The sequence below is a fragment of the Centroberyx affinis genome, unplaced genomic scaffold (assembly GCF_046629955.1).
Source record: "Centroberyx affinis isolate AG114_WGS23_722 - 3 ecotype Tasmania unplaced genomic scaffold, CSIRO-AGI_Caff_v1 ptg000839l_1, whole genome shotgun sequence".
NCBI lineage: Eukaryota > Metazoa > Chordata > Actinopteri > Beryciformes > Berycidae > Centroberyx > Centroberyx affinis.
The window spans coordinates 92,738-105,504 of NW_027279435.1; the positions used below are offsets into that span (position 1 = coordinate 92,738).

A 12,767-nucleotide genomic window follows, 5' to 3' on the forward strand; every position below is an offset into this window, starting at 1 on the left:
CACTAAAAGCGCTCCAAGCTATTATTGAGAGACAGCTCAGGCAAACAGCCAGGAAACGCTGTCATTTATTTTCAACTCGATAGAGCATAATAAGCCGCAATCAGCACTCACATCCACCCATTACTGATTGTTTATAAAAGCGCTAATCGGCCCTAATTAATTTGTCAAATCAATAAGTCGGTCAACCTCTAATTTCAAGCCTCAGTGGCCCGTGCCGCTTGAGACGAATGAAGATGAATTCCAATGTTAAACGTGAGTTGTTGTTGAAGGGTACATATAGACTGGTGGTTCCTTGACTTCCCTTCCTTGTCCAGACCTGAAACGCTTCTCTGAGGCCCGTAGAACCAGCAAACTGTCCACATTTGTCAACTTCCCCATGAAGGACCTTGACCTGCGGGAATTCGCCTCCGAAAACAGCAGTAAGTATTGAATTCTGGGTTCCTAGACGCAGCTCAGTTTGGAAACGGATGGAAAATGAATTTGTTCTAGGTCTTTAAAGGTTTGGGAACTGGCACAAAAAGTATTGTTCCACCCTGACTAGAATACATTTCTGGGGAAAACTGTACATTTAATTCCATATTAGATTAATATTGAATACCAGCACAAAATATTGGCTATCAGGAGCTTCAACCCAAAAATATCATCAAAACCCATATCAGTTGAACTCTGTTCTCTACTAGGTTGATAACAAAATGGTAGCTACAGGATTTGACTGTGTTTTGACTTTCTGTGTTTGTTTCTTTCTGTCTTTCTGCCTTTCTTTCTTTCCGTCCTGCCCCAGTAAATGCAGTGTACAACCTATATGCAGTGTCCAACCACTCAGGCACCACTATGGGCGGTCACTACACAGCCTACTGTCGCAACCCCAGCTCGGGAGAATGGTACACCTTTAATGACTCCAGGTACGTTTGAACACCCAGTGAAAAAAAACACTGTGTATTAATGGAGCTCACATCGTGTTAAAAAAAAAAACTACAGAGGAAGGAGGGGAAAATAAACAAGTACAGGTTCCGTACTGTCCCATGGTGCATTCAGGGCCATGACAAACTGTATAGACTTAATTAATGATCACTTTATTTGAATATGATCTCAGCTCTCTGGCTCCCTAGTTGATCAGCTGCTTTCATCTCCTCTATGGAGAATACCATAACGTTAGCATATTACATACATACATAGAAGCACTGCTGATAGAACAATGTGATTTATCATAAAATGCCAGTGTATGTGTTACATCATCTAAAGTTTTACCTATATCACCATACATCACCATATGGCAGCAGCCATATAAACTAATAGATGGAGGCTTGTTACTCCGTTTTGTCATTTGCATGCAAGAAGAGGATTTTAGGAGTTGTGTGGAAAAATAAGCTAAGATGAAGATTTATATTTAAACTTCAATTTTCACAATTGAGTCATTTTGACTTTATTTCAAAGCGAGCAAAACAGAGGCAGACTAGGAAAAGGAGGAATAAAATGGGAAGAAGTGATCATCCTCCTCTTCCTTTAAGCTCCTCTGCTGCCTTGTGAGCGTTGAGTTGCTCCCTCCATCTCTCCGGGGCTTCCCCTGCTACACTGCAGTCATTTATAACACACCACTCTAGTTCTCTCTCTCTCTCTCTCTCTCTCTCTCTCTCTCTCTCTCTCTCTCTCTCTCACTGACTTAAACCCTTTGCCGTACGTTTCCTGCATTTCCCCTATGAATTGCTCTATAGTTGTCACCATACTGCTGCTTCCATAAGAACACAACCGCAAAGAACGTGGCTTTCCTCACATGACTATGCACTCTGCTTCATTTGTGGTTTTGTCTGATATTCCATCTGGATACATTGCATACTATACGTCCTGTATACACTGACCACACAAAATATTAGTGTTATACCCCTCCTGTCTCCTTCTTAAACCCACCTCCTCCCATTCACGACTGAAGAGATTTAACGGTGTACTTCAATAAGGGATGATAGCTTTCACCTGGTCAGTCTGTTTCATTGGAAAGAGCAGGTGTTCTAGATATTTTGCACACCCGTATACAGTTAGTACATGTATGGATTTAGTTTTACATGGAAAAATACAACCCAAGTGACTTTGGTGGCCCCAAATGGCAGCGAGAGGTAACTGTTTGAATTTTGTCTGTATTACACACCAGAATTGAATTTGGTCAAAAACGGTGAATCTACAGCATCTCAGTTAGTGGGGGATGGGACGCTCTTCTTCTCTGTTGCAGCCCCACTTTGCGATTTAGACTAGATAAGACCAAGGCAGCATTAATTAAACAGGCAGATTTTTGCATGGAGTTCGGTGTAACATTCTCTCCATACGAGCGACAATGACAAGTATCGGGGTCAAGAGTTGCGTTGTCTTCACCACAACTTTCCCTGCAGCAACATACTGACCTGCCACCTCATCTCTCTCTCTCTCTCCCTCTCTCTCTCTCTCTCTCCAGAGTAACGCCAATGTCCTCCAGCCAAGTGCGCAGCAGCGATGCCTACGTCTTGTTCTACGAGCTGGCCTCCTCCTCGCGGATGTGAAGCCTTCCTGGAGGACACCGGGCCACGGCAACCACACTGACGGACGGACGGACGGATGGAGAAAGGGGGAGAAGGAGAGCGTTGGTGGGAGCCGGGCCTCATTTGGACTTGTATTTGGACGTACATCACACGCACACACACACATAAACACACACACTTCCACCAAACCCCGGGCGGCTGCTTCTCTCTCAACAGAGGGGAGCGAGAGAGGCGAATCCCTCTGGCAACCACAGGAACCTGATCTGATCAACCCAGCCCTTTCTCTCTTTCTCTTTCTCTCTCGCTCTGTCTCTCTCTTCTACTCTCGTTGTCTCGCTCATTCTGGCTGGAGGTGTGCGTTTACAGTCTGTGTGTGTGCGCGTGCGTGTGTGTGTGTGCGTGTGTGTGTGTGTGTGTGAGGCTGACACAGGGCAATAATCCCATCCGACCGACCGACCGGTGAATCCGTCTCCATCTCAGAAGTCCCTCTCTATGCACTGCGAACCGAACTCTCATCCCGACTGCGCCTTTGTTTTTTCTTAATCTTGTTCGCCTCAAAACATTAAAAAAAGAATAAGAGACTTGTTGCATTTTTTGAATTTTTTTTTTTTCGCTTTGGATTTTTTTTTTGTTGTTGTTTTGTATTACCCCAGTATCATCAGCATCATCAGTATCATCATCATCATCATCACCACCACCATCACTTTGGACTATGGATAAACTGGGCTTAACAGAGTACGAAGGCAGCAGGACTGGTTATGGTTACACAGCGCTCACAACCCACCGGCCCGCTTGGTTTTCTCGCCTTTCTCTTCCACCGCGCTACAACACTCCCATGTCTCCTCTACTCCTCTTCCTCTTCCTCTCTCTCTCTCTCTCTTCCTCTCTCTCTCTTCCTCCGAAGGTGGTGGGGAGGCCGGTGGCACTGTGAGCGTCACATGTTTCGGGGGACAACCTCTAACTCGTGTTTTATTTAATTTTGTTTTCCCCCTCCCTCCTGTGTGGCTGCTACTGATGTTTTAAAAGTGCTGTGAATGAATGAATGGACAATCCAGTACGGATCTGCTAAGGATTAATAATATAGACGATAATAACGGTAACAATCCTCATCCTCGGTATGAGGTCTTTTCTTCCTCTCTTGTTTCATGCCATTGAACAACACGGAAAGAATGTTTTAAAGATGACAAAAAAAAACACTATATCTGTATATTTTTATATCCCGATGCAATATAGAGAATGTACTATTCAATGGTGCTGAAAATGACCCATAACTGTTTTCAGTTGGTTAATTTAACAGGTTTCAAGAGAGAAAAAAAAGTTATTATTTATGCTTACAAGTGATAATGTGATGAGAGTCACACTTTTTAACAGTGGCAGTCAAACACATGAGTGTATATATATATATGAATAAATAAATTCTATAAAACGGTGGTTTTACTTTTAATCTGTGTTGTCTTTTTTCATTCATCTGAAGCAGAAGTTTTGTATTATAGAGAATCTACGCTGGATTATGCAGATTTAGGTCAGACCAGAGGCAATGGGAACATTTGAGGGTGTAAGAAATCATTAGTTTTCCTCTCCACTGTTAATCAAGCTAATATTATTATTATTATTATTATTTTTATCAATTTTCTGGGTTTCAGTGGAGAGTTTTAGTATCCCATCTATGCTGTTTTCTAGCTTTTCCAAACTGTAAACTGATAAAATTCTGGGGGAAACACTGAATACTTGAAATAATTGTATTTTGGAACTTTCTGCCATGAAAATGATAAAATGTAAAGTTTAATGCTTCAATCCAAAAAATATCCATATTGACCTTAAAAGCCACACTGCTCTAACCCTACCTACAGCTACACATTTTATTATGACGCTGAGCTCAACAGGTTTTCTCATCAGGTTTCTAACACCATACAAACATCACTATTTCCTTATAATGGATCTCGAAGTAAACATTATGGAAGTGTTGTGGCCTGGCCTTCTTCCTGGCGCTCCATTATCCATGGCCTATTCCTGTGGTCCGCGCATTGCAGCCTCATAGTGTGATCTGATACCATGTAAGGTCCAGCAGCCAGGAATAGCTCAGACAGACTCACACCCCGGAAGCTGCTGGGGAAAATCCTCCCACAGCACACTCTCTGGTCACACATCTGATATGAAAATAGTAATAATAAAAATGCATTAATGTATACTTGTGTGGAATCTGATCAAACTGCTGCATTAGAGGGAGGAACCTCCATCATATCAAAGGTGGACGACACTGACTGGTTGATATCTGCCTCATATATTGACAAACCCGACACAATCTTTGCAAAATCAGCAGTATTTAATCTTAAAATGTGAGTAATTTGGCTTTGAAAGACTGTGCAGAACCATGCTTTAGAAATTTGAAGCACTCACTTAGTTTCTTCACATATCCCTCCCAGACCCAACATGCAAGTGCAGAATTCAAAAGAAGAGTCAGAACTGAGTGTCAGGCAGAAGCAGGTAGGGGTTCAATGTCTTGCTCAAGGACACTTCAACAGGAATGGATACATTGGTTTTGCTGGGGGATTGAACCTTGGACCACCAAGGCCACCCTGCTACCTCCTAACTAAGCCAATGCCATTCCTATGCCTTTTTTCAGTCCGTAAAGCGTGAGGTGCCCAAGCATGGAAACACACAACCTCATGTTCCTAATTCCATTCAGAGAATTCCACACAAGTACTATCATCACCAAGCCAGATGGCGCTAGAGACATGAGAAGGAATTAGCTTCTGTGTGTTCATTATGTCATTTATCAACCCTTGTTTATGGTCTGAGGTGCTTTATTGACGCCGTGCCAGTTCTCAAGAAATTCCCCTTTGCGGACTTTGGAACTCAGTATGGACGTGTGGTCTGGCCAAACCTTGATATTCAGCTCATATAAGGGCTGTTTTTGTTTCATTCGTTTAATTAGTGGGAACTATGCTGAAAAAAGAAGGAGGAAGTTAATCCAGTCCGGGAATCAGCTGGACACAACCTTGTTCAGAGCACCGCCAAGGTAGACGGCAGATTTCAGACCGAACAAGGCTTTGACCCACATACTGATTGTGGATTTATTTCCTAAAAATACAGTCATTATTTCTGTAATGCAGGATCAGGAAACTCTAAATGGCAAGTTACTCTGGTAAGTTACTGAAATGTAACCAAGTAAGAAAGTGTGTGGGACATTTGTGTTTCTGTGTGTTTCTGTGTGTGTGGACTGGTGGGTATCATGAACGTTTGTGTCCAACCCTGCCAGATCCAGAGCCAGGCCAGGCCAAACTGGTCCTGCTGTTACTGGGTGAGAAGCAAAGTGGGAAGAGCTCCGTAGGAAACACCATCCTGGGCAGGAGAGCCTTTCAGGCAGCGACAGCTCACAGCTCCAACGAGAACGGCAGCGTCTTTGGAAAACAGGTGGATATCCAAGTTCACAACTCAACATGGTTTTGCAGCAAGTATTAAAAACAACAGTACATAAAACCATAAGACTGACAGGCACAACAACAGGCACAACAACAGGCACAGCAACGCAAGGTGTGATGCAGTTTTTAGGCAAGCAGATTGTCATCATCATCATTATCATCACAACCCTGACCACTATCACAAGCAATCATTGACATCTTGATTAACTAACCATCCTGGCCTTTAGGAGGCCTAAGGCAGCAAGGATAGGTGGGTTCTTCTACCTGTTTTCTGGCAGTAGAGAAACTGAAACACTGCCCAGACAGTTGTAACTGAAACACAGAATATACAGGTATTTTCTTCTGTTGTATATGTCATTCAGGCTACTGAGATGAACTTCTGCTGTCTTACTGGCCACCTTCACAATTTTCACTAGTGTTCTTCTCTCTAATGTCTAGATGACCATAGCCATAAATAAGGGAAAAAGTCAGTACCAACTCAGTATAAGCTTTATAATACAGGATCATATGGTCTTATCAACCTGGAACTCAACAAGTTACAAGACAGGTGGTGCTGTCATTGTTTTCCACAACATTTCAGTGTTACAATCAAATCAATCATATAATTCATGTTGTGATACATGACTGTTAGGAAAATCTTTGTTTCCCTCTCAAGGCAAATGTTCGAGAAATTTAGTGAGACAGTCCCTGATCTTATCCGTATGTGCGTCTTGTGACCGGTGGCTACATTTGATCCATCAGGTGACAGTAGTGGACACCCCAGGGTGGTCGTCCCGGTCCACCAGTACAGACGAAGTGTCCCAGGAGCTCTCCAGAGCGCTGCCTCTCTGCCACCCAGAGCCCCATGCCATCCTACTGGTGCTGCCCACCATCGCCACCTTCCGCCAAGCAGAGTGGGGGGCCATGGAGGCCCAACTCAGGCTGCTCAACATCTCCATCTGGCAGCGAGCCATGGTCATCTTCACCCATGGAGATATGTTAGGTGACTAATGTTCATTTGCTTGTGTCTGATGTGTTTCCTCTTACATTACACATTTGAAAACAGCTCAGTTGCCCCCCATGATGAAAATGGGGTTAAACGAAACATGGAGGAATGATGCATCTCACGACTGCGTTCCAGTGTTTTCAAGATTACACTGATTGGCCCAAGGGGGGGCACTACATCATTGATTTGTTTGTTTGTTGTTAATTCATTTCTTTGTTCATTTGATGATTTGCATATTGTACATGACATTCATGTGTCATGTGCAATATCTCAGACGCACTGATTGGATTTTCAGAAAACTTGGAGAAATGATGAATCTCACTACTGAGTTCAGGCATTTACATAATTACAATGATTAGCCCAAGGGGAAGCTACAATTACAGGTTAAACATTGTGACATATTTGTTGTCAAAGGGAGACTACAGCGTTTGTGGGGGACAACAAAATACAAATGAAAATATAAATGAGACAGTAGATAACTTAGTATGGCTGGACTGTATTTTGCCAGTTAGTAGCAGAGCGCTAGGCTTCATAATATTAGCTTCCTAACCCTTTTTCTCTGGGCTTCAGGCTAATGTTACATAGCCAGAAAAACTGCAGTTCTTTGGCTCTGCCTACTGAGGTTTAACTCAACCAATGAGATTATTTCTGCCTCCAGAGCAGCTCTGCCTTGTATAACTAAAACTCCAATCTGCGGCAGGAGGCCTGCCCATCCAGGAGCATATAAGGCGACAGGGGAGGACTCTGCAGTGGCTGCTGGAGCGATGCGGCAACAGGTACCAGGTTGTGACCAGCCGGCCCGGAGCCTCAGTCACCCAGGTGACGGAGCTGTTTGAGAAGATCCAGAAGATGGTGGATTACAACATGCAGCCCAGGGACATCCAGAGGATGTACACCCTGCTGAGAGAGGATGTGAAGAGGGAGGAGGAGAGGAAGCGGCGGGAAGGACAACAGGAAATAGAAATGGCAGTGATTCCTGATGGGATATGGAGGCAGAGGCAACAGATGGCTTCAAGACCATTGTACCTGCCCACAGGTAAGTTCCTCCACATGGAGCTGTAAAGAGGACAGGAGCGACATCAGAAGTTAAAAGGACAACATGGATAAGGAGTGTGTGTGTGTGTGTGTGTGTGTGTGTGTGAGATGAGGTGCAGAAGTTTGTTTTTAGGCTGTGTGTGTTTATGTGGTAGGGCATTCATTCCATGACTGTTGCTGTGTTAACATTGTGTCAAGGCTACAAAGTAGACTGAATACAACACTGTAGTGTACACCGAGAAAAAGGAGGGTTCTTCAAGGGTTCTTTGGTTCTAGTAGTGGTTTTATACAAAACTGGAATGAAGCAAAGAACCTTATGATTTGCTAAAATAAGAAAAACTGGCAAATCTGAATTAGGTTCTAAGTTCTTACTGCTGATTTGGAACATTGTATGTATTCTTAAATGGCTGTTTACAACACCATAAAGGGTCTATGTAGAACCATTTGAATATAGGGCCATGGAAAAACCTTTCCAAAAGGAAAGCACCACAAAGGGCTCTAGTATGTTAAAAGCCTGAAGAACCATTTTCTGGTGCTATATAGAATTGTTTTGTTAAGATTGTGGTGGGTGAGTGATTAGGCTTGGGCGATATCCAAGCCTATGTAATATCGCGATGCTGTTATATTTGATACCGTGGAAAATATTGTGAGTCGCGGAATATCGCAATATTCGATATTACCGAATATCAGCCCAAGCCTATTAGTGTTCTAAAACCATAGGTTAGATATTGCTACATTTTCCTAGTAATGGCCCATAATCAACAAGCCCACAACTGGAAAAATGATTTGTAAAGTGTGTAAAATTTGTGTAATTGTAGGCTACCCACAAGGCCCAGCTGCTCAGAAGCCCGGCCTCACCCTTATCCTGCTGGGAAGGAGAAAGTCGGGGAAGAGCTCGGCGGGCAACATCATCCTGGACAGGAGGGAGTTTCGGAGCGGCAAAAAGACGGTGAGGTGCACCGCGGGCCACGGGAACGGGTCAGGGCGCTCTCTCACGGTGGTGGACACCCCGGGGTGGAGTCTGTTCGCGCTGGCCGACCCTGAGCAAGTCAGGCTGGAGATCGGACGAAGCCCTTCCTTCTGTCCCCCGGGAAGTAAAGTGACGTTCCTGCTGGCTGTGCCGGTGGACTCTTTCAGGGAGAAGGACAGGAAAGCGGTGGAGAAGTACCTCGGCGTGTTGGGGCCCGGGGTTTGGAGAAGCACTGTGGTGCTGTTCACCTACGGCCAGGAGCTGGGAGGAGAGACGGTTCAGAAGCACGTTGAGGAGAAGGGGGAGCCTCTGCAGTGGGTGATGCAGAGATGTGGCTACCGGCATCATGTGTTTGATTCGTATCAACACACCACAGACACAGACCATCAAGTGTCTCGACTTCTGGAGATGGTGGAGCGACTATAGGAATGATGAGTGGAGACATCACTATTTACTAAAATTAATGTTTCTTGTGTAATAAAAGAATACGCTGAAGTCTATATTTCAAGAAAATAAATGTGATCATTATTCCATTAAGATAAGATGAATATTTAACAATCCATGTGGGGAAGTTGGCAAATAGTAACTGGATACGGCACAATAAAAATATAATAATAACAACAAATAACAATAGAGCAATTGAGGGTATTTAAACATAATGCAACCAGCAATTACAAACGGATGAATGTGTATGAAAAAATAAACTCTAGTATTATGAAGGTGTGCAAAATAGCAGCGTTAGAACATATGAAGCATGCAAGTAAAATGAATGGAAAATCCTATGTAAATACAATATGAATATATGTAAAAAGGTATGCAGTATGGGATAAGTGAAAAAATAATATGACAATATGAAGAAAAAATGAATTTAAGGCACATAAAGTAGTTTGTGAAAATGTTTCTACAGAGGGCCATAGAAATGTCTAGGCGTGCATTTTTCTGTACAGCTAAATAAAATGATGTATCCATGTTCCATGTTCTCGTTATCTTACAAAAACACTGTATTCACTGCCCTCATTTAACCTCTAATATGAAGCAAAGGCTATTGAATGCGCATTAGTTCAAAGCGCATGCCTTCCAGCCAATGACAGCCCTTTAAATGACATTTGACACAGTCTCTCTTCATAACAGGGAAGTCCAGAAACACTTGGACTTCAATAACTATGTTGACGTGTGGGTTGCAGAGTGTTGCATTGTAATTAGTTCCACCGTCTTTTGTTACTTGGACTATATATATATATTTTTTTGTTTTTATTCGGCCGTGATATCGGCTTCAGTAGGAGGAAGAGATCGGCTACAGATCATGTTTACTGCCTTGGTTTGTGGAGCTGTGTTTTTCCCGGGGCTTTTCTACAGCTTCAGGAAAGTGCTAAAATCCACTTTCACACACTGGAGTGATGCGGACGTGGTTGCTGTTAGTGAGAGGTTAGCCCCGACACCCGCCGGTATCTTTCGTATGGAAAGAACGTTACGCCGAACTCCATTAAAAAATGTGGTAGTTTAATGTTGCTTTGCTTATCGACAGACACGTACCTCCTACAACACGACTTAAGACGTTTTTCGAATTAAAGAAGAGACGCTGGTAAATTCGGCATGCATATCATCCACCAAACAGCTACTTTATCAGTAAAATATCACCTTGTAAAACCGGTTCGCCTGTTACTTCCACTATCAACTCCCACCATCATACACAGAGACGAGTGCGGTAGCGAGCAGTATCAACCAATTCTAAAAGTTGAAATTTTACTGAAATATGTGCTGCTTGGTGGGTAACATGTAAGCCGAAGTCACCAGTGGCTCAAAACGATTCGTTCAGGTCTGGAGTAATCTTTTACGAAGTGTTTACGTTTGCTAATAAGCAAGGTCGCATTAAATTGCCATGTTTTTAATAGAGTTCGGCGTATTATTCTCATTAAACGATTGAACGGCACGTGGGGGCTGGTGACAGGTAGTGTCTAGGTTTTCGTTACATGTATGTTTTTTTGCTAAACCTCTGCTTCTTCAGGCTGGTTTCCTCCATCCACGCGTCCTTGGCTGCTACAGCGGGAGTCGTTATTGTGACCTCCTGCAAGGATGTGATGACTGACAGGTAGGAGAAGCACCCAGTCAGAGAAACACAGGTGTCAGCCAGATATAGAAAGGTTTGGCACCTATAACACCTTTTTGTGAGTTTTTTTTAGCATAATGATGAGCAAAGATCAAGGACAGATTGCAACAAAGCTATTTTTTAAAGAATGCCGTCAGTGTTCCCTGTAATCGGTGCATCTGTGCTATGTTGTACAGATGCACTCAGATTACAGGGTAACCTACACTCTGAACAAAATGTTTCTATATAGCACCAGAAATGGTTCTTAAGGCTTATACCATAGAAGAATCATTTTTTGGTGTCTATAGTACCATGTTCAAACGGTGCTTAGACCCTTTATGCTGCTGTGAAGAGCTATTTAAGACCTTGATATGAATCAGTGAATAACACCTATTACAAAAGCTTTTATAGTCACATTTTTTTATGTCAAATATGATAAATAAATGTACTTCTTCTATGCTTTTCTGTCTGTCGATCACATACACAGTCACTGGCTGGTGAATGAGTATATTTTCTTCGGGGCCCCCTACATGGCTTACGACATCTATGCCATGTACCTGAACCACTACCATACTCAGAGGGTCAAAGGTCACGGCGGCGCGTACGCAGACCACTCCCTGCGGACGGTGAAGGCCTTCCTCCTCAAAGACTGGATGTTCGTCCTCCATCACCTGGTGCTGCTTGTCGTTTTCATGCCCATCACTCTGGTAAGGAGGAGGAATCTCTCTCTCTCTCTCTCTCTGTCTCTCACTCACACACACACACAGTGAAAAGTGTGTTTTTGTGCTATCATTCTGTTTGACCCTGACTGACTGCACAGTGTGCCTGATTCCCAGCTCCTCAGAAGAGGACTAGGTGATTTCTTCATCGGCTGCATGTTCATCACAGAGTGCAGCACTCCCTTCGTCTCCTTAGGAAAGATTCTCATCCAGGTAAACCACCGGCACAGATGCAGCCATGACGGCTCTACATTGGTATTGATAGTTGTTTGCAGCATGGAATAACGCTACATAACTACTCTAGTGTTTAAACTGTTGGTTGCATTTAATCTGGTCTGTTTTCTTGTTCTGTTTCTCCTTGCTCCTGGTACCCAGCTGGGCCTTGACGACAGCAGGCTGCACAGGATCAATGGCGTCATTGTTCTTGTGAGTTTCTTCACTTGTCGCATACTGATCTTCCCCTTCATGTACTGGATGTACGGACGCCAGTATGGGATTCCCCTGCACAGAGTGGCTTTCCATCTGCCTCTCTGCTGCAACGTGGGCAACCTGGCTGTCCTGGCTCCACAGATCTACTGGTTTACCCTCCTGTTGAGGAAAGCGCACAGACTCTACCTGAGACAGAAGAGAGGGAAGGGGGGCGGCTGTAAGGACGGGCCAAAGGCAGAATGAACTGCCTTTGGACTGTCTGTATGGCTTTTCTGGAGACAACCTGATCTACAACTGTGGAAGTCTCAACAGTTTAGCTTTGTGGTGCAAAGCATGTTCAACACGTTTGAATAACCATGTGGATTTTAAAGTGTGGCCTTTTATCTGAGTAGATTGTGTTGAGTATTTGTATTGCAATGTGACTGTTTCCTCTCAGGGATCAGTCAGAGTGTTTGTCAGCTTTTACAATGAAGCAAAAAACGGAAACAATTCTTTACAGCATGTTGCTGTTGCTATACTATTTGCTGAGAAATATATATTTTTTATTTTTGTGAATAAACTCAATTGCTACTTCTCCTAATAATGAAATAAATAAATTAAATTATATAATTTACTTA

General features: G+C 43.3%; 2 protein-coding genes across 4 annotated transcripts in view; both read left to right on the forward strand.

Annotated features, from left to right (window-relative positions):
* Positions 1-3,929, forward strand: part of usp2a (ubiquitin specific peptidase 2a) — a 39,423-nt gene extending 35,494 nt beyond the window's left edge. For all 3 annotated transcript variants that reach the window (XM_071520933.1, XM_071520934.1, XM_071520935.1), the window contains 3 exons: positions 315-419; positions 782-902; positions 2,441-3,929. In XM_071520933.1, the coding sequence (XP_071377034.1) occupies positions 315-419; positions 782-902; positions 2,441-2,525 (311 nt within the window). In that variant the 3' untranslated portion in view covers positions 2,526-3,929. The remainder of the gene's footprint in view (positions 1-314; positions 420-781; positions 903-2,440) is intronic.
* A 6,139-nt stretch (positions 3,930-10,068) lies between these two features.
* On the forward strand, positions 10,069-12,737 carry LOC139645265 (TLC domain-containing protein 3A-like). Its single transcript, XM_071520941.1, has 5 exons — positions 10,069-10,341; positions 10,922-11,005; positions 11,490-11,709; positions 11,839-11,934; positions 12,097-12,737. The coding sequence occupies exons 1-5, from the start codon at positions 10,220-10,222 to the stop codon at positions 12,391-12,393; spliced, it is 819 nt and encodes a 272-aa protein (XP_071377042.1). The 5' UTR covers positions 10,069-10,219; the 3' UTR covers positions 12,394-12,737.
* The last annotated feature ends 30 nt before the right edge of the window (positions 12,738-12,767 follow it).

What these genes read in the sequence shown, in the direction of transcription:
- LOC139645265 (XM_071520941.1), top strand. Translation starts at nt 10,220, where the DNA reads ATGTTTACTGCCTTGGTTTGTGGAGCTGTGTTTTTCCCGGGGCTTTTC. An exon ending in TTTTCATGCCCATCACTCTG is followed by an intron (nt 11,710 to 11,838) that starts GTAAGGAGGAGG and finishes CCTGATTCCCAG; the next exon opens with CTCCTCAGAAGAGGACTAGG. An exon ending in TAGGAAAGATTCTCATCCAG is followed by an intron (nt 11,935 to 12,096) that starts GTAAACCACCGG and finishes CCTGGTACCCAG; the next exon opens with CTGGGCCTTGACGACAGCAG.